Raw genomic sequence first — 21,894 nt, forward strand, 5'->3', positions numbered from 1 at the left:
CCAGGTTTGACCTTGACCCCCATACAGGAAGTGGTTCTCACCCAGTAGGAGGAACTTCCTGCTGTCCCCGTAGAGCTGGCGAAGGTTGATACAGAACTCATGGACGGACGCTCCGTTACGGTACTCATGAAGAAGAGTAGCAAACTGCTGGATCTCCTGAGACGACAACTTGGTACGCAACTTAAAGAGGAAAAGAGGGGGGAGGGAGAGAGAGAGAGAGGGAGGAGAGAGAGAGGGGGGAGAGAGAGAGAGAGGGGGGAGAGAGAGGGAGGGAGAGAGGGGGAGGGAGAGAGAAAAGGGGGGAGAGAGAGGGAGGAGAGAGAAAAGGGGGGAGGAGAGAGAAAAGGGGGGATGAGAGAGAAAAGGGGGGATGAGAGAGAAAGGGGGGAGAGAGAGGGAGGAGAGAGAAAAGGGGGGAGAGAGAGGGAGGAGAGAGAAAAGGGGGGAGGGAGAGAGAGAGAGGGGGGAGAGAGAGAGGGGGGAGGGAGAGAGAAAAGGGGGAGAGAGAGAGAGGGAGGAGAGAGAAAAGGGGGGAGGGAGAGAGAGGGAGGAGAGAGAGGGAGGAGAGAGAAAAGGGGGGAGAGAGAGGGATGAGAGAGAAAGGGGGGAGGGAGAGAGAGAGAGGGGGGAGAGAGAGAGGGGGGAGGGAGAGAGAAAAGGGGGGAGAGAGAGGGAGGAGAGAGAAAAGGGGGGAGGGAGAGAGAGGAGAGAGAAAAGGGGGGAGGGAGAGAGAGGGAGGAGAGAGAGGGAGGAGAGAGAAAAGGGGGGAGGGAGAGAGAGGGAGGAGAGAGAGAGAGGGAGGAGAGAGAGAGAGGGGGGAGGGAGAGAGAGGGGGGAGGGAGAGAGAGAGAGAGAAAAGGGGGGAGAGAGAGGGAGGAGAGAGAAAAGGGGGGAGAGAGAGAGAAAAGGGGGGAGGAGAGAGAAAAGGGGGGATGAGAGAGAAAGGGGGGATGAGAGAGAAAAGGGGGGATGAGAGAGAGATTAAAGGGGGATGAGAGAGAGAAAAGGGAGGAGAGAGAGAAAAGGGAGGAGAGAGAGAAAAGGGGGGAGGAGAGAGAGATAAGGGGGGAGAGGGGGAGGGAAAAATGTTAGAGAAAAATAAAATGAGAAAGTCTAATAGAGCATGCACGAAAGCAGCTGTACATATTTTATAGATCACCAAGAAAGCAGCTGTACATATTTTATAGATCACCAAGAAAGCAGCTGTACATATTTTATAGATCACCAAGAAAGCAGCTGTACATATTTTATAGATCACCAAGAAAGCAGCTGTACATATTTTATAGATCACCAAGAAAGCAGCTGTACATATTTTATAGATCACCAAAGCCACAACCTCATACATCAAATGTCACATGCGCCGAATACAGCAGATGTAAACCTTACCGTGAAATGCTGACTTTTACAAGCCCTTAACAAACAACGCAGTTCAAGAAATAAGAGTAAAGATATTTACTAAATAAATCCAATTTGTAAGTCGCTCTGGATAAGAGCGTCTGCTAAATGACTTAAATGTAAATGTAAATGTAACTAAAGTAAAAAATTAAATAACAATAACGATGGCTAGAGTGGCAAGAAAAAAGTATGTGAACCCTTTGGAATTGTTTGGATTTCTGCATAAATTGGTCCTAAAATTTGATCTGATCTTCATCTAAGTCAAATCAAATCAAATGTATTTATTTAGCCCTTCTTACATCAGCTGATATCTCAAAGTGCTGTACAGAAACCCAGCCTAAAACGACAAACAGCAAGTAAGTAACAACAATACATAAACGCAGTCTGGTTAAACTAATAAAACAAACAATTATACGTTTAATTGCCTTTATTGAACACACTGTGTAAACATTCACAGTGCATGGTGGGAAAATTATGTGAACCCTTGGATTTAATAACTGGTTGACCCTCCTTTGGCAGCAACAACCTCAACCAAACGTTTTCTGTAGTTGCAGATGGTCCTGCACAACGGTCAGGAGGAATTTTGGACCATTCTTCGTAACAAAACTGTTTCAGTTCAGCAATATTCTTGGGGTGTCTGGTGTGAACCGCTCTCTTGAGGTCGTGTCACAGCATCTCAATCGGGTTGAGGTCAGGACTAGGCGACTCCAGAAGGCGTATTTTCTTCTGTTGAAGCCATTCTGTTGTTGATTACTTCTGTCTTTTGGGTCATTGTCCTGTTGCATCATCCAACTTCTGTTGAGCTTCAATTGGCGGACAGATAGCCTTACATTCTCCTGCAAAATGTCTTGATAAACTTGGGAAATCTGTCGATGACAAGCTGTCCAGGCCCTGATGCAGCAAAGCAGCCCCAAACCATGATGCTCCCTCCACCATACTTTATAGTTGGGATGAGGTTTTGATGTTGGTGTGCTGTGCCTTTTTTTCTCCACACATAGTGTTGTGTGTTCCTTCCAAACAACTCATCTGTAGTTTCATCTGTCCACAGAATATTTTGCCAGTAGCGCTGTGGAACATCCAGGTGTTCTTTTGCAAACTTCAGACGTGCAGCAATGATTTATTTTGGACAGCAGTGGCTTCTTCCGTGGTGTCCTCCCATGAACACCATTCTTGTTTAGTGTTTTACGTATCGTAGACTCGTCAACAGAGATGTTAGCATGTTCCATATATTTCTGTAAGTCTTTAGCTGACACTCTAGGATTCTTCTTAACCTCGTTGAGCATTCTGCGCTGTGCTCTTGCAGTCATCTTTGCAGGACGGCCACTCCTAGGGAGAGTAGCAACAGTGCTGAACTTTCTCCATTTATAGACAATTTGTCTTACCGTGGACTGATGAACATCAAGGCTTTTAGAGATACTTTTGTAACCCTTTCCAGCTTTTATGCAAGTCAACAATTCTTAAATCTTAGGTCTTCTGAGATCTCTTTTGCTCGAGGCATGGTTCACATCAAGCAATGCTTCTTGTGAATAGCAAACTAACATTTTGTGATGGCAGGGCAGGGTTTTTGATCGGGCAGGGCAGCTCTAACCAACATCTCCAATCTTGCCTCATTGATTGGACTCCAGGTTAGCTGACTACTGACTCCAATGAGCTTTTGGAGAAGTCATTAGCCTAGGGGTTCACATTCTTTTTCCAACCTACACTGAATGTTTAAATGATGTATTCAATATAGACAATAAATAATTTGTGTGTTATTAGTTTAAACACACTATGTTTGTCTATTGTTGTGACTTAGATGAAGATCCGATCAAATTTGATGACCAATTTATGCACATATCCGGGTAATTCCAAAGGGTTCACATACTTTTTTTGTCACTGTATATGCAGGGGGTATATATTGTTCAGGAGTCTTATGGCTTGGGGGCAGAAGCTGTTAAGGAGCCTTTTGGACCTAGACTTGGTGCTCCGGTACCGCTTGCCGTTTGGTTGCAGAGAGAAAAGTCTATGACTTGCGTGACTGGAGTCTGACAATTTTTGGGGCTTTTCTCCGACACCGCCTAGTATATAGTTCCTGGATGGCAGGAAGCTTGGCCCCAGTGATGTACCGGGCCGTATGCACTACCCTTTGTAGCGCCTTATGGTCAGATGCGGATCAGTTGCCATACCAGGCGGTGATGCAACCGGTCAGGATGCTCTCGATGGTGCAGCTGTAGAACTTTTTGAGGATCTGGGGACCCATGCCAAATCTTTTCAGTGTCCTGAAGGGGAATAGGCTTTGTCGTGCCCTCTTCAGGACTGTCTTGGTGTGTTTGGACCATGTTAGGTTGGTGATGTGGACACCGAGGAACTTGAAACTCACGACCCGCTCCACTACAGTCCCGTCGATGAGAATGGGGGCGTGTTCAGCCCTCTTTTTCCTGTAGTCCACGATCAGCTCCTTTGTCTTGCTCATGTTGAGGGAGAGGTTGTTATCCTGAAACCACACAGCCAGGTCTCTTACCTCCTCCCTATAGGCGGTCTCATCGTTGTCGGCGATCAGGCCTACCACTGTTGTGTCTTCAGCAAACTTAATGATGATGCTGGAGTCGTGGGTGAACACAGACTACAGGAGGGGACTAAGCACGCACCCCTGAGGGGCCCTGCGTTGAGGGTCAGCGTGGCAGATGTGTTGTTGCCTACTTTTACCACCTGGGGGCGGCCCGTCAGAAAGTCCAGGATACAGTTGCAGAGGGAGGTGTTAAGTCCCCGGGTCCTTAGCTTAATGATGAGCTTTGTGGGCACTATTGATTTGAACACTGAGCTGTAAATCAATGAATAACATTCTCACATAGGTGTTCCTTTTGTCCAGGTGGGAAAGGGCACGATAGAGATTGCGTCATATGTGTATCTGTTGGTGCGGGATGCAAATTAAAGTGGGTCTAAGGTTTCCGGGAGAATGGTCTTGATGTGAGCCATGACCAGTCTTTCAAAGCACTTTAAGGCTACCGACGTGAGTCATTTAGGCAGGTTACCAACGCATTCTTGGGCACAGGGACTATGGTGGTCTGCTTGAAACATGTTGGTATTACAGACTCGGTCAGGGAGAGTTTGAAAAAGTCAGTAAGACACTTTCCAGTTGGTCCGCGCAAGCTTTGAGTACACGTCCTGGTAATCCGTCTGGCACCGCGGCCTTGTGAATGTTCACCCGTTTAAAGGTCTTGCTCACATCGGCTACGGAGAGCGTGATCACACAGTCATCCAAAACAGCTGGTGCTCTTGTGCATGCTTCAGTGTTGCTTGGCTCAAAGCGAGCATAAAAAGGCATTTAGCTCGTCTGGTAGGCTTGCGTCACTGGGCAGCTCGTAACTGGCTTTCCCTTTGTAGTCCGTAATAGTTTTCAAGCCCTGCCACATTCGATAAGCGTCAGAGCCGGTGAAGTAGGATTCAATCTTAGTCCTGTATTGATGCTTTGCCTGTTTGATGGTTCGTCTGACGGCATAGCGGGATTTATTTTCGTCATCCGGATTAGTGTCCCGCTCTTTGAAAGCGGCAGCTCTAGCCTTTAGCTCGGTGGGGATGTTGCCTGTAATCAATGGCTTCTGGTTGGGATATGTACATACGGTCACTGTGGGGACGACGTCATGTACTTATTGATGAAGTCGATGACTGAGGTGGTGTACTCCTCAATGCCATTGGATGAATCCCGGAACATATTCCAGTCTGTGCTAGCAAGACAGTCCTGTAGCGTAGCATCTGCGTCATTTGACCACTTCCGTATTGAGCGAGTCACTGGTACTTCCTGCTTTAGTTTTTGCTTGTAAGCAGGAATCAGGAGGATAGAATATTGGTCAAATTTGCCAAACGGAGGGCGAGGGAGAACTTTATGCATCTCTGTGTGTGTGTAAAGGTGGTCTAGAGTTTTTTTCCCTCTGGTTGATCATGTGACATGTTGGTAGGAATTAAGTTTGCCTGCATTAAAGTCCCCGGCCACTAGGAGCGCCGCTTCTGGATGAGCATTTTCTTGTTTGCTTATGGCCTTATAGAGTTGGTTGAGTGTGGTCTTAGTGCCAGCATCGGTTTGTGGAGGTAAATAGATGTCTACAAAAAATATAGATGAAAACTCTCTCGGGAGATAGTGTGGTCTACACCTTATCATGAGGTGCAACACCTCAATACTTCTTTAACATTAGACATCGTGCACCAGCTGTTATTGACAAATAGAAAACACCCCACCCCTCGTCTTACCGGATGTATCTGTTCTGTCCCGCCGATGCACGGAAAACCCAGCCAACTGTATATTATCCGTGTCGTCATTCAGCCACGACTTGGTGAAACAAAAGATATTACAGTTTAATATCCCGTTGGCGGGATAGTCTCGAAACGGAGATCGTCCAGTTTATTCTCCAGTGATTGCATGTTGTCCGATAGAACGGATGGTAGAGGCGAGGTTACCCACTCGCCGACGAGGCACCCTGATCTCCGCCCCCTGTATGTCTGTATTTTCTTCATGCGAATGACGGGACTCGGGGGAAGCAGTATATCCTTCGCGTCGGACTCAGTAAAGAAAATAAATCTTCATCCAGTAATCTCTGTTCTGATATCCAGAATCTCTTTTCGGCCCTAAGACACGGTAGCAGCAATATCATTTACAAAATAAGATACAAACAATGTGAGAAAAAAAACACCCACATTAAATAGCAGTTGGTTAGGAGCCCGTCAACGGCAGCCATCCCCTCAGGCGCCATTATACATCCATACATGCACAGACACACAACACACCCACCCTACCGTGGTCATGTAGTCTTGTAGCAGCTCTGTGGCGGTGGTGCTCAGCTCTCCTTCGCTGGCTGTCTTGGTCTGAGGGGAGGCTGGGGTGGAGGTGGGGGACGGAGAGTCGCCCCCTGCCTCTAGAGACCCCTGGAAGGAACTATAGAACAAACAGAACCACATCAACAGAACCCTATATAACCACTTCATTAAAACCCTACAGAACCACATCATTAAAACCCTACAGAACCACATCAACAGAACCCCACATAACCACATCATTAAAACCCTACAGAACCACATCATTAAAACCCCACAGAACCACATCATTAAAACCCCACAGAACCACATCATTAAAACCCCACAGAACCATAGCAAGCTGTCATTGTCAAAACATATAGACTCAATGGTTGCTAAAATAGGAAGAGGTATGTCCATGATAGGGCATTGCCTTCTTGACATCTCATTTGACCAGACAGGTCCTACAGGCCCTAGTTTTGTCACACCTGGACTACTGTCCAGCTATGTGGTCATGTGCAGCAAAGAAGGACATCGGTGAATTCCAGTTGGTCCAGAACAAAGCAGAACGTATCACACTTAGATGTACACAGAGGGAAAGTGTTAAGTAACAGGCATGTCATTCTCTCCTGGATCAAAGTTGGGTTCAGACACACTTAGATGTACACAGAGGGAAAGTGTCAGTAACATGCATGTCATTCTCTCCTGGATCAAAGTTGAGTTCAGACACACTTAGATGTACACAGAGGGAAAGTGTTAAGTAACAGGCATGTCATTCTCTCCTGGATCAAAGTTGAGTTCAGACACACTTAGATGTACACAGAGGGAAAGTGTTAGTAACAGGCATGTCATTCTCTCCTGGATCAAAGTTGGGTTCAGACACACTTAGATGTACACAGAGGGAAAGTGTTAAGTAACAGGCATGTCATTCTCTCCTGGATCAAAGTTGGGTTCAGACACACTTAGATGTACACAGAGGGAAAGTGTTAAGTAACAGGCATGTCATTCTCTCCTGGATCAAAGTTGGGTTCAGACACACTTAGATGTACACAGAGGGAAAGTGTTAAGTAACAGGCATGTCATTCTCTCCTGGATCAAAGTTGGGTTCAGACACACTTAGATGTACACAGAGGGAAAGTGTTAAGTAACAGGCATGTCATTCTCTCCTGGAATACCAAGAGGTATTGATGTGTCGAAGGTACCGAACTGTCTGTTCAAGCAGTAAGGCACACAGTACAGACACTCGTCGGTACAACACAAGACATGCAACCAGAGGTCTCTTCACAGTCCCCAAGTCCAGAACAGAGGCTGGGAAACACACAGTATTAAATAGAGCCATGACTACATGGAACTCTCTGGTAACCCAGGTAACATGACTACATGGAACTCTCTGGTAACCCAGGTAACATGACTACATGGAACTCTCTGGTAACCCAGGTAACATGACTACATGGAACTCTCTGGTAACCCAGGTAACATGACTACATGGAACTCTGGTAACCCAGGTAACATGACTACATGGAACTCTCTGGTAACCCAGGTAACATGACTACATGGAACTCTCTGGTAACCCAGGTAACATGACTACATGGAACTCTGGTAACCCAGGTAACATGACTACATGGAACTCTGGTAACCCAGGTAACATGACTACATGGAACTCTCTGGTAACCCAGGTAACATGACTACATGGAACTCTCTGGTAACCCAGGTAACATGACTACATGGAACTCTCTGGTAACCCAGGTAACATGACTACATGGAACTCTCTGGTAACCCAGGTAACATGACTACATGGAACTCTCTGGTAACCCAGGTAACATGACTACATGGAACTCTGGTAACCCAGGTAACATGACTACATGGAACTCTCTGGTAACCCAGGTAACATGACTACATGGAACTCTCTGGTAACCCAGGTAACATGACTACATGGAACTCTCTGGTAACCCAGGTAACATGACTACATGGAACTCTCTGGTAACCCAGGTAACATGACTACATGGAACTCTGGTAACCCAGGTAACATGACTACATGGAACACTCTGGTAACCCAGGTAACATGACTACATGGAACACTCTGGTAACCCAGGTAACATGACTACATGGAACACTCTGGTAACCCAGGTAACATGACTACATGGAACACTCTGGTAACCCAGGTAACATGACTACATGGAACACTCTGGTAACCCAGGTAACATGACTACATGGAACACTCTGGTAACCCAGGTAACATGACTACATGGAACACTCTGGTAACCCAGGTAACATGACTACATGGAACTCTGGTAACCCAGGTAACATGACTACATGGAACTCTGGTAACCCAGGTAACATGACTACATGGAACTCTGGTAACCCAGGTAACATGACTACATGGAACTCTGGTAACCCAGGTAACATGACTACATGGAACTCTGGTAACCCAGGTAACATGACTACATGGAACTCTGGTAACCCAGGTAACATGACTACATGGAACTCTGGTAACCCAGGTAACATGACTACATGGAACTCTGGTAACCCAGGTAACATGACTACATGGAACTCTGGTAACCCAGGTAACATGACTACATGGAACTCTGGTAACCCAGGTAACATGACTACATGGAACTCTGGTAACCCAGGTAACATGACTACATGGAACTCTGGTAACCCAGGTAACATGACTACATGGAACTCTGGTAACCCAGGTAACATGACTACATGGAACTCTGGTAACCCAGGTAACATGACTACATGGAACTCTGGTAACCCAGGTAACATGACTACATGGAACTCTGGTAACCCAGGTAACATGACTACATGGAACTCTGGTAACCCAGGTAACATGACTACATGGAACTCTGGTAACCCAGGTAACATGACTACATGGAACTCTGGTAACCCAGGTAACATGACTACATGGAACTCTCTGGTAACCCAGGTAACATGACTACATGGAACTCTGGTAACCCAGGTAACATGACTACATGGAACTCTGGTAACCCAGGTAACATGACTACATGGAACTCTGGTAACCCAGGTAACATGACTACATGGAACTCTGGTAACCCAGGTAACTCAAGCTAGAAATAAAAACAGTTTAAAAAACACATCAAAGAACACCTTACTGCTCAAAGGGGACTGTGAAGAGACACAGCTATTTTGTATATCTTGTATTGTAATTTGCACTGTACTATGTATTAGACCTAGATATTGTGTGTATATACTGATACGTAGGCTACAGTATGTGTGACATTTCACATTTATGTATCTCAGTCCTCAACTAATAGTGTTCTGTTATCTGTAATATCTCCTGTTTCATGTGGAACCCAGGAAGAATAGCTGATGCTTTTGCAGCGGCTAATGGGGATCCTAATAAATACCAAATAACCAATGTACCCAGAGGAGGACGGAAGCTAGCTGTCCTCCGGCTACACCATGGTGCTAGCCTACAGAGTGCTATTGAGGCTGTTGTAGACCTTCATTGCAAAAACAGTGTGTTTTAATCAATAATTTGGTGAAGTGATCTAATAAAACACCAATACCAACCGCCGCCAGAGAACCCGCAGCCCGAGAACACGCCGCCTTAGAACCGCCGCCTTAGAACCCTGGAACTGCATAACACACAGACATAGTTCTAGCTACTTACAAGGTACTGGCCTCTGCTTCAAATGATTCCTTAAGGTCCACCTTGCTTGAAGAGTCGTCTTCACAATTAGAAAACATAAAAGGATTCATATTAATAAAACATTTTTTTTTTAAAACTGGGTTTTTATTGCTGCTCTTAGTAATAACATTGAAAACATTTTGAGCTGGTCGGAGCCTCATCACTGTAGAGAGCACAGGAGGTTGGTGGTTACTTAATTGGGGAGGACGGGCTCGTGGTAATGCCTGGAGCGGAAATCAGTGGAATGGTCTCAAATACATCCAACACATAGTTTCCAGGTATTATGATGCCGTTCCATTCGCTCCGGTCCAACCATTATTACGAGTCGTCCAACCTCTCAGCAGCCTCCACTGGTAGACAGCGGCGTCAGTGTCTGTGTGGGGATCGATTGATCTGTTAAATCGATTGATGTCCTCACCACTGTAGAGAGAGAGGTGTCTGGTGGGGGTGGTGGCTCCGTCAAAGATGGCTCTGTCCAGGAAGTCTATGGTGGACTCAGTATAAACTATTTGGAACACCTGGCTGAGTAGGAGACACAGCTCCTCTGCTGCTGCCTGCAGACGACAGGAAACAGAGGTACGTTTGGGGAACATAGCCAACAGTCTGAGAAAGGTAGTTGTGTGTTTGTCGATAACCAGCAGGAGGAGGCAATGTGTGTGTGTGTGTTTGATACCTTGTTGTCTACAGCCAGTACTAGCAGACAGCAGACCTCTACCAGTACAGCCCCGCTCTCAGACAGAGAGCTGAGGGTCTGGGACTTAGACAGGTCAAGACAGGTACTGGGGCACGGAGATACACCTGCCTCCTGGGCTGGAGAACCAGAGAGAGAACGCACACCAACATTACACTCATAATAAATCAGCTTTCCTTTTGAAGATGATTCCGTACGTATCTAGATACATGGGCTCTGATACAGGAACGATACGTATCTAGATACATGGACTCCTCTGATACAGGAACGATACGTATCTAGATACATGGACTCTGATACAGGAACGATATGTATCTAGATACATGGACTCCTCTGATACAGGAACGATACGTATCTAGATACATGGACTCTGATACAGGAACGATACGTATCTAGATACATGGGCTCCTCTGATACAGGAACGATACGTATCTAGATACACGGGCTCTGATACAGGAACGATACGTATCTAGATACATGGACTCCTCTGATACAGGAACGATACGTATCTAGATACATGGACTCCTCTGATACAGGAACGATACGTATCTAGATACATGGGCTCCTCTGATACAGGAACGATACGTATCTAGATACACGGTCTCCTCTGATACAGGAACGATACGTATCTAGATACATGGACTCTGATACAGGAACGATACGTATCTAGATACATGGACTCTGATACAGGAACGATACGTATCTAGATACACGGGCTCCTCTGATACAGGAACGATACGTATCTAGATACATGGACTCTGATACAGGAACGATACGTATCTAGATACACGGTCTCCTCTGATACAGGAACGATACGTATCTAGATACATGGGCTCCTCTGATACAGGAACGATACGTATATAGATACACGGTCTCCTCTGATACAGGAACGATTCGTATCTAGATACATGGGCTCCTCTGATACAGGAACGATACGTATCTAGATACACGGTCTCCTCTGATACAGGAACGATACGTATCTAGATACATGGACTCTGATACAGGAACGATACGTATCTAGATACATGGGCTCTGATACAGGAACGATACGTATCTAGATACATGGGCTCCTCTGATACAGGAACGATACGTATCTAGATACATGGACTCTGATACAGGAACGATACGTATCTAGATACATGGGCTCCTCTGATACAGGAACGATACGTATCTAGATACATGGGCTCCTCTGATACAGGAACGATACGTATCTAGATACACGGTCTCCTCTGATACAGGAACGATACGTATCTAGATACACGGTCTCCTCTGATACAGGAACGATACGTATCTAGATACATGGACTCTGATACAGGAACGATACGTATCTAGATACACGGGCTCTGATACAGGAACGATACGTATCTAGATACACGGTCTCCTCTGATACAGGAACGATTCGTATCTAGATACACGGTCTCCTCTGATACAGGAACGATTCGTATCTAGATACACGGGCTCTGATACAGGAACGATACGTATCTAGATACATGGGCTCCTCTGATACAGGAACGATTCGTATCTAGATACACGGTCTCCTCTGATACAGGAACGATTCGTATCTAGATACATGGGCTCTGATACAGGAACGATACGTATCTAGATACATGGGCTCTGATACAGGAACGATATGTATCTAGATACATGGGCTCTGATACAGGAACGATATGTATCTAGATACATGGGCTCTGATACAGGAACGATACGTATCTAGATACACGGTCTCCTCTGATACAGGAACGATACGTATCTAGATACATGGACTCTGATACAGGAACGATACGTATCTAGATACATGGGCTCTGATACAGGAACGATACGTATCTAGATACATGGGCTCCTCTGATACAGGAACGATACGTATCTAGATACACGGTCTCTGATACAGGAACGATACGTATCTAGATACACGGTCTCCTCTGATACAGGAACGATACGTATCTAGATACATGGGCTCCTCTGATACAGGAACGATACGTATCTAGATACACGGTCTCTGATACAGGAACGATACGTATCTAGATACATGGGCTCCTCTGATACAGGAACGATACGTATCTAGATACACGGTCTCTGATACAGGAACGATACGTATCTAGATACATGGACTCTGATACAGGAACGATACGTATCTAGATACACGGTCTCTGATACAGGAACGATACGTATCTAGATACACGGTCTCCTCTGATACAGGAACGATACGTATCTAGATACATGGGCTCCTCTGATACAGGAACGATACATATCTAGATACACGGTCTCCTCTGATACAGGAACGATACGTATCTAGATACATGGGCTCCTCTGATACAGGAACGATACATATCTAGATACACGGTCTCCTCTGATACAGGAACGATACGTATCTAGATACACGGTCTCCTCTGATACAGGAACGATACGTATCTAGATACATGGGCTATTCTGATACAGGAACGATTCGTATCTAGATACATGGGCTCTGATACAGGAACGATACGTATCTAGATACATGGGCTCTGATACAGGAACGATACGTATCTAGATACATGGACTCCTCCAACACAGGAACGAAAAAAGGTAAAGCCCTCTGTGTAAAAGGGGCTTAAGATGGCTGGCTACCCGTCTTCAGCACCACCAGGTATAGTGAGGTAAGGTAGGTAAAGTGGTTAGGTACCTGTCTTGAGCACCACCAGGTATAGTGAGGTAAGGTAGGTAAAGTGGTTAGGTACCTGTCTTGAGCACCACCAGGTATAGCGAGGTAAGGGAGGTAAAGTGGTTAGGTACCTGTCTTGAGCACCACCAGGTATAGTGAGGTAAGGGAGGTAAAGTGGTTAGGTACCTGTCTTGAGCACCACCAGGTATAGTGAGGTAAGGTAGGTAAAGTGGTTAGGTACCTGTCTTGAGCACCACCAGGTATAGTGAGGTAAGGTAGGTAAAGTGGTTAGGTACCTGTCTTGAGCACCACCAGGTATAGTGAGGTAAGGTAGGTAAAGTGGTTAGGTACCTGTCTTGAGCACCACCAGGTATAGTGAGGTAAGGGAGGTAAAGTGGTTAGGTACCTGTCTTCAGCACCACCAGGTATAGTGAGGTAAGGTACCTGTCTTGAGCACCATCAGGTATAGCGAGGTAAGGTAGGTAAAGTGGTTAGGTACCTGTCTTGAGCACCACCAGGTATAGTGAGGTAAGGGAGGTAAAGTGGTTAGGTACCTGTCTTGAGCACCACCAGGTATAGTGAGGTAAGGGAGGTAAAGTGGTTAGGTACCTGTCTTCAGCACCACCAGGTATAGTGAGGTAAGGTACCTGTCTTGAGCACCATCAGGTATAGCGAGGTAAGGTAGGTAAAGTGGTTAGGTACCTGTCTTGAGCACCACCAGGTATAGTGAGGTAAGGGAGGTAAAGTGGTTAGGTACCTGTCTTGAGCACCACCAGGTATAGTGAGGTAAGGTACCTGTCTTGAGCACCACCAGGTATAGCGAGGTAAGGGAGGTAAAGTGGTTAGGTACCTGTCTTCAGCACCACCAGGTGCAGCGAGTCGTCTCGTATGTATGACACGGCAGCGATGTCGTGGATGGGAACGCGCAGTATGATGTCCTCTCCATCACGCCACACCAGCTTCACATTATAGGCCGACAGACTGACCACTGCATCCTGCTCCGAAGTAAGCTGACCCGCCAACTGGTGGGACTTCTAGGTAACCAGGAAATGACGTGACAGTTTCACTCATGTTGTTCCCGTCGCAAAACACAATATATCCCATGACTCTACCATTTATAATAATTTCAAGTCTAAAATGTAGTATTTTCTTTGTAACGTCGTGGCATAGTGAAATATCAGAGGCTTTATTCAAAATGATTTAAAAAAAAAAAGAAAGAAAGATAACACATTTTTTTACCTCCTGTGAATAAATCTCGACTTTTAAATTCTTTAGTGCACTATATATAAAGGATCCATTTGAGATGCAGCTTACCCTGGCATTGTCAATGAGCTGTAACACCTCTGTTCGACTGGAGGGGTTCAGGTATCCTGGTACTGACGTCAGCTGGCCCAAGTACTACAGAACACACAGGTACCATTGGAACAGAGGATACATATAGACACTTGATTACTAGGTTTTTTTTCAGAAGCTGTGGAGAAACCTGGGATGTGCAGCTATCACCAACACTCTTAGTTCCTAGTCAAGTCATTCCTCCCGCCCTGGGAGCCTTGACCTCCGACCTCTCACCTTGACTTCCTTCTCCACGTAGTCATTGAGCAGGATGTCAGGGTCGATGCGGTGGTCGGGGAGGGAGAGGGAGAAGGTGTGGAGGGCACGGCGTTCTGTAGTCTTCTCCTGAGCCTTCTTATCTCGACTCTTTTCTCCCTTCAGAAACACACGCTTGAAGGGAGACACGATACCCGGCTGCAGGGGGAGGTAGAGGGAGGGAGGGAGAGGTAGAGAGGGAGAGGTAGAGAGGGAGAGGTAGAGGGAGAGGGAGAGGGAGAGGTAGAGGGAGGGAGAGGTAGAGGGAGGGAGGGAGAGGTAGAGGGAGGGAGAGGTAGAGGGAGGGAGAGGTAGAGGGAGGGAGAGGGAGGGAGAGGTAGAGGGAGGGAGAGGGAGGGAGAGGGAGGGAGAGGGAGGGAGAGGGAGGGAGAGGTAGAGGGGGAGGTAGAGGGAGGGAGAGGGAGAGGTAGAGGGAGGGAGAGGGAGGGAGAGGTAGAGGGGGAGGTAGAGGGAGGGAGAGGGAGAGGTAGAGGGAGGGAGAGGGAGGGAGAGGTAGAGGGGGAGGTAGAGGGAGGGGGAGGTAGAGGGAGGGAGAGGTAGAGGGAGGGAGAGGTAGAGGGAGGGAGAGGTAGAGGGAGGGAGAGGTAGAGGGGGAGGTAGAGGGAGGGAGAGGTAGAGGGAGGGAGAGGTAGAGGGAGGGAGAGGTAGAGGGAAGGAGAGGTAGAGGGAGGGAGAGATAGTGACAGAGGGAGGGAGGGGAGAGGTATCGTATTAATTCACAGTAACAACAAAGTATCAATAATATAAAGTCACCTAGGCCAAAGTATATTTTATGTTTATCTCTAGGCGAAGCCTACACATCCGTTTCGGGCTAAGCCTACACATCCGTTTCGGGCTAAGCCTACACATCCGTTTCGGGCTAAGCCTACACATCCGTTTCAGGCTAAGCCTACACATCCGTTTCAGGCTAAGCCTACACATCCGTTTCAGGCTAAGCCTACACATCCGTTTCAGGCTAAGCCTACACATCCGTTTCAGGCTAAGCCTACACATCCGTTTCAGGCTAAGCCTACACATCCGTATCGGGCTAAGCCTACACATCCGTATCGGGCTAAGCCTACACATCCGTATCGGGCTAAGCCTACACATCCGTTTCAGGCTAAGCCTACACATCCGTATCGGGCTAAGCCTACACATCCGTATCGGGCTAAGCCTACACATCCGTTTTAGGTAAAAGGTCTCATGGTATTTATTATAGAATCCTAAATCCCTTCCAACTACACAAATGGCCTTAGTGGGACATTAATTCAGCAGTTTGTGAAGCCTGCAGAGTTACAAAGTGGACTAGGCCTAGATCTACTTCTGCTGTCAAGCCTTGTCCGTTCTGCCGCCCCTGTGTTTACTCTGGCCTCGTCCGTTCTGCTGCCCCTGTGTTTACTCTGGCCTCGTCCGTTCTGCCGCCCCTGTGTTTACTCTGGCCTCGTCCGTTCTGCTGCCCCTGTGTTTACTCTGGCCTCGTCCGTTCTGCTGCCCCTGTGTTTACTCTGGCCTTGTCCGTTCTGCTGCCCCTGCGTTTACTCTGGCCTCGTCCGTTCTGCTGCCCCTGTGTTTACTCCGGCCTCGTCCGTTCTGCCGCCCCTGTGTTTACTCTGGCCTCGTCCGTTCTGCCGCCCCCGTGTTTACTCTGGCCTCGTCCGTTCTGCCACCCCCGTGTTTACTCTGGCCTCGTCCGTTCTGCCGCCCCCGTGTTTACTCTGGCCTCGTCCGTTCTGCTGCCCCTGCGTTTACTCTGGCCTCGTCCGTTCTGCTGCCCCTGTGTTTACTCCGGCCTCGTCCGTTCTGCCGCCCCTGTGTTTACTCTGGCCTCGTCCGTTCTGCCGCCCCTGTGTTTACTCTGGCCTCGTCCGTTCTGCTGCCCCCGTGTTTACTCTGGCCTCGTCCGTTCTGCTGCCCCCGTGTTTACTCTGGCCTCGTCCGTTCTGCCGCCCCTGTGTTTACTCTGGCCTTGTCCGTTCTGCTGCCCCCGTGTTTACTCTGGCCTCGTCCGTTCTGCTGCCCCCGTGTTTACTCTGGCCTCGTCCGTTCTGCCGCCCCTGTGTTTACTCTGGCCTTGTCCGTTCTGCTGCCCCCGTGTTTACTCTGGCCTCGTCCGTTCTGCTGCCCCCGTGTTTACTCTGGCCTCGTCCGTTCTGCTGCCCCTGTGTTTACTCCGGCCTCGTCCGTTCTGCCGCCCCTGTGTTTACTCTGGCCTCGTCCGTTCTGCCGCCCCCGTGTTTACTCTGGCCTCGTCCGTTCTGCCACCCCCGTGTTTACTCTGGCCTCGTCCGTTCTGCCGCCCCCGTGTTTACTCTGGCCTCGTCCGTTCTGCTGCCCCTGCGTTTACTCTGGCCTCGTCCGTTCTGCTGCCCCTGTGTTTACTCCGGCCTCGTCCGTTCTGCCGCCCCTGTGTTTACTCTGGCCTCGTCCGTTCTGCCGCCCCTGTGTTTACTCTGGCCTCGTCCGTTCTGCTGCCCCCGTGTTTACTCTGGCCTCGTCCGTTCTGCTGCCCCCGTGTTTACTCTGGCCTCGTCCGTTCTGCCGCCCCTGTGTTTACTCTGGCCTTGTCCGTTCTGCTGCCCCCGTGTTTACTCTGGCCTCGTCCGTTCTGCTGCCCCCGTGTTTACTCTGGCCTCGTCCGTTCTGCCGCCCCTGTGTTTACTCTGGCCTTGTCCGTTCTGCTGCCCCCGTGTTTACTCTGGCCTCGTCCGTTCTGCTGCCCCCGTGTTTACTCTGGCCTTGTCCGTTCTGCTGCCCCTGTGTGTTTCCTCTGTTGGAAGCAGCGCGAGCTACTAGTTGTTAGAGTATTGGGCGAGTAACTGAAATGTTGCTGGTTTGAATACCCGAGCCGACAGAGTGAAAAATCTGTCAATGTGCCCCTTGAGCACTTAACTCTAATGTGCTCCAGGGGCGCTGTACTATAATGGCTGACCATTGTGAGAGAAAAATTACACATTTACCTGATTTGTTTGATATTAATAGTCAAATTATATACGTAACAAATAGTAAGATATTTCTGTTCTACCAATGCAGTGTTTTTGTAAAAGGATGGTCTCCACTCTAGTAGACTGGACACATGAACTATTTAACAATGCTTTCTGATAAAAACGAGTTCATTGCATCCGCCGTGGAGCGCAGTTTCATAATATTACCATATGTCCCAGCTGCTTGCCGTAGTTTTGAAGTAATCACGAAAAAAAAACAGGCCTTATTTTAGGGTATTTTTCTCCCTGCCAGCTCCTATTAGTTCTATTGAGCACCGTGGCACCAACTCGCCTTCCGAACGTTCTATTCCCAGCCTATTGTTCTATGTCACAATGCCTGCTTTACTATCGATGGCACTGAGACCTGCTCACGTTGTTGGTAGTTAAAATGTAAACAGCAAAATAACTACTCATGTAACTCTGAGGGTCGTCCCATTGTTTCCTATAGGGGAAATATAGCCATGTCTGTCTATTTCGCCAAAATGTCTCGCAATGTGTATATTTAGATATTTTGAAGTCGGACACCATTTATTTATTTATTATTATTATTATTTTTTTTTAATCAGGAGAATCTCCTCTTTCTAATTATGTAAATCTGGGCAGCGAGCTCGGTTGTCATCGATCACTAGACCAGAAATAGTCAGAAGTTACATTTTTCCCTACTTTCTCATTACGCAGCCATAAACAGTTGACAACATCGAGGTGTGGCTGTTTACTTTCTACACGAGTTGTTTTCCCCCCAGTTTTGTCTGATGAACAGATTGTAGTGGTAAAATAAAAAGGGATACATTTTTTTTGTGTCAATTAGGCAAAATGGAATTCAAAGCATCACTGAGACACAAGAAGAGGAAGTATATCAACCACCATCAGCCATTTTTCAGCCTTGGGTGAATTTTGACTCGTTCTATTGGCCAGCCTAACTCTAGCTGCCTGCCGCTAATCTGGGCGTAGGGGTCAAGTATATGTTTTTTTTTTTTTACTAGAGATAGTTTAGGAGAAGAACAATCCCTCATTGTTCCTAATCATTCTTGTAATTGGGAAACTAAGCCGAGTCCAAAACACCACCAGGTGCAGATAACGAGATGAACCCGAGGTAGCTTATGATGCCCCCTCCATCTGCATGGGAGGGGTGGAACCAACCATGACTAAGCATTCTTAGTGTCAGCTATATAAGAACCAGGACACCTCTGTAAGGGTTAGGCAAGAGTGTTTGGGTCGACCAGCCTCATTAATGCAGAGCATTCACTCCAATAACGTGTGACCTGCTCCTTATTAATAACGTCATACCCTCCTCATTATCGATTAGAGTTTCCATGACAACCTGTAAAACAACATTGCTGCACCTATCCGCTGCATGTGACAATACTACATGTGAGAACTGTGAGAGTGTAAGGGTCCTTCCAAACGGCACTCTATTCCAGATATAGTGCACTACTTTAGACCAGAGCCCTATGGAATCCTAATCCCTATATAGTGCACACTACTCCAAGCATGACATTAGCTATGTGGTTTTATACGACGCTGCTGTGAAAATTACATAAAAACTTGCTGTTGTATACACACACACACACACACACACACACACACACACACACACACACACACACACACACACACACACACACACACACTTGGCCAGAACATGGTTCTAAGTTACTAACCACAGACATTGATTAGGTATAAAACATCCACAGCTTCCTTCCTTTTCTCCAAAATGTACAAAAATAAATAAATGAGACACTAAACATTAAAAAGTAGAACCCGTGTTAACTCTCCACTTACAATGTAGACCTAATAAGTTAGTAGTTCCTGGTCAGGTTAGCTGCTGAGGAGCACTGCTAAAACACCACCAGATACAGCAGCAAGAGAAGCAGCAAAATGAACAGCTCCATTAGCGCGTTGACAACGTCACCCATGACGACAGATCAAGAAAAACTAAATAAAACAAAACTTAACTTTTCCCAGGTCAGATGTAGAGCGTTGGCATGTATTCCTACCTCAGTCTCCATTTAGCCTCAATGAAAGAGGAGCTGCTGTCTTGTGTCTCTGCCTGTTGTCTGTGTCTGAGGCAGTTACTGGGCGGTGTCTGACAGAGATAGTCTAGTCACTGAGTGGTGTCTGACAGCCTGATCACTGTTTTTTTTCTTTTAACCCCGGTGTCCTGGATAAATTCCCTATCTGACCCTCGTACCATCATGGCCACCTAATCATCCCCAGCCTCCAATTGGCTAATCATCCCCCCCTCCTCTCCCCTGTAACTATTCCCCAGGTCGTTGCTGTAAATGAGAACGTGTTCTCAGTCAACTTACCTAGTAAAATAAAACTATAGAAAAACTGGGCGGTGTCTGACTGATAGCCTGGTCCCTGGGCGGTGTCTGACTGATAGCCTGGTCCCTGGGCGGTGTCTGACTGATAGCCTGGTCCCTGGGCAGTGTCTGACTGATAGCCTGGTCCCTGGGCAGTGTCTGACTGATAGCCTGGGCGGTGTCTGACTGATAGCCTGGGCGGTGTCTGACTGATAGCCTGGGCGGTGTCTGACTGATAGCCTGGGCGGTGTCTGACTGATAGCCTGGGCGGTGTCTGACTGATAGCCTGGGCGGTGTCTGACTGATAGCCTGGGCGGTGTCTGACTGATAGCCTGGGCGGTGTCTGACTGATAGCCTGGGCGGTGTCTGACTGATAGCCTGGGCGGTGTCTGACTGATAGCCTGGGCGGTGTCTGACTGATAGCCTGGGCGGTGTCTGACTGATAGCCTGGGCGGTGTCTGACTGATAGCCTGGGCGGTGTCTGACTGATAGCCTGGGCGGTGTCTGACTGATAGCCTGGGCGGTGTCTGACTGATAGCCTGGGCGGTGTCTGACTGATAGCCTGGGCGGTGTCTGACTGATAGCCTGGGCGGTGTCTGACTGATAGCCTGGGCGGTGTCTGACTGATAGCCTGGGCGGTGTCTGACTGATAGCCTGGGCGGTGTCTGACTGATAGCCTGGGCGGTGTCTGACTGATAGCCTGGGCGGTGTCTGACTGATAGCCTGGGCGGTGTCTGACTGATAGCCTGGGCGGTGTCTGACTGATAGCCTGGGCGGTGTCTGACTGATAGCCTGGGCGGTGTCTGACTGATAGCCTGGGCGGTGTCTGACTGATAGCCTGGGCGGTGTCTGACTGATAGCCTGGGCGGTGTCTGACTGATAGCCTGGGCGGTGTCTGACTGATAGCCTGGGCGGTGTCTGACTGATAGCCTGGGCGGTGTCTGACTGATAGCCTGGGCGGTGTCTGACTGATAGCCTGGGCGGTGTCTGACTGATAGCCTGGGCGGTGTCTGACTGATAGCCTGGGCGGTGTCTGACTGATAGCCTGGGCGGTGTCTGACTGATAGCCTGGGCGGTGTCTGACTGATAGCCTGGGCGGTGTCTGACTGATAGCCTGGGCGGTGTCTGACTGATAGCCTGGGCGGTGTCTGACTGATAGCCTGGGCGGTGTCTGACTGATAGCCTGGGCGGTGTCTGACTGATAGCCTGGGCGGTGTCTGACTGATAGCCTGGGCGGTGTCTGACTGATAGCCTGGGCGGTGTCTGACTGATAGCCTGGGCGGTGTCTGACTGATAGCCTGGGCGGTGTCTGACTGATAGCCTGGGCGGTGTCTGACTGATAGCCTGGGCGGTGTCTGACTGATAGCCTGGGCGGTGTCTGACTGATAGCCTGGGCGGTGTCTGACTGATAGCCTGGTCCCTGGGTGTAAAGCCTGCTGCTTCATTCACTTAGGTGTAACAGTTGGTACGTGAAGACTGACTGACTCACACAGTATATGTGTGTGTGTGTGTGTGTGTGTGTGTGGCTTTCTCCAGAGGAAAGGGAGTGTTTCTGCCTCTCTCTGCTGAGACACAAGAAGAGGAAGTATATCAACCACCAACTTCCTGCGATGACACGTGCTGCACAAGTCGACTGTTTGAGTAACTTTTTAAAATCGTTGTGAATGCACGAGTCCTGAACTCTTTCACAACAAGTCGTTTTCTGTCAACAACAAGAGCAGTCCTATCTGACACGTGATCCTCCACTCCACTACAAGACGAGCTGGTTGTGCATTATTTAACATGTCTCTCATCTCACCAGTAAGCCTAGTAGACTAGAGGGCAGGTGCATTAACACTGCATGAGACATGTGTAATGAAACACCACACTGCCCTTAC

The 21,894-nt window shown here is 48.0% G+C and overlaps 1 protein-coding gene across 3 annotated transcripts in view; it reads right to left on the reverse strand.

The window, feature by feature from the left end:
- ccm2 (CCM2 scaffold protein) overlaps nt 1-21,894 on the reverse strand; it is a 34,211-nt gene that overhangs the window by 1,769 nt on the left and 10,548 nt on the right. The window contains exons 1-9 of one of the 3 annotated variants that reach the window (XM_071369330.1): nt 19,709-19,848; nt 14,713-14,889; nt 14,458-14,541; nt 13,994-14,177; nt 10,488-10,624; nt 10,233-10,368; nt 9,797-9,854; nt 6,163-6,301; nt 42-180 (exon numbers count right to left, since the gene is read on the reverse strand). In XM_071369330.1, the coding sequence (XP_071225431.1) occupies nt 42-180; nt 6,163-6,301; nt 9,797-9,854; nt 10,233-10,368; nt 10,488-10,624; nt 13,994-14,177; nt 14,458-14,541; nt 14,713-14,889; nt 19,709-19,720 (1,066 nt within the window). In that variant the 5' untranslated portion in view covers nt 19,721-19,848. Of the gene's footprint in view, nt 1-41; nt 181-6,162; nt 6,302-9,796; nt 9,855-10,232; nt 10,369-10,487; nt 10,625-13,993; nt 14,178-14,457; nt 14,542-14,712; nt 14,890-19,708; nt 19,849-21,894 lie in introns of those variants that run through there. The other 2 variants (XM_071369327.1, XM_071369329.1) reach the window with 2 other exon arrangements.

This window comes from Salvelinus alpinus, chromosome 27 (genome assembly GCF_045679555.1).
Source record: "Salvelinus alpinus chromosome 27, SLU_Salpinus.1, whole genome shotgun sequence".
Lineage (NCBI taxonomy): Eukaryota > Metazoa > Chordata > Actinopteri > Salmoniformes > Salmonidae > Salvelinus > Salvelinus alpinus.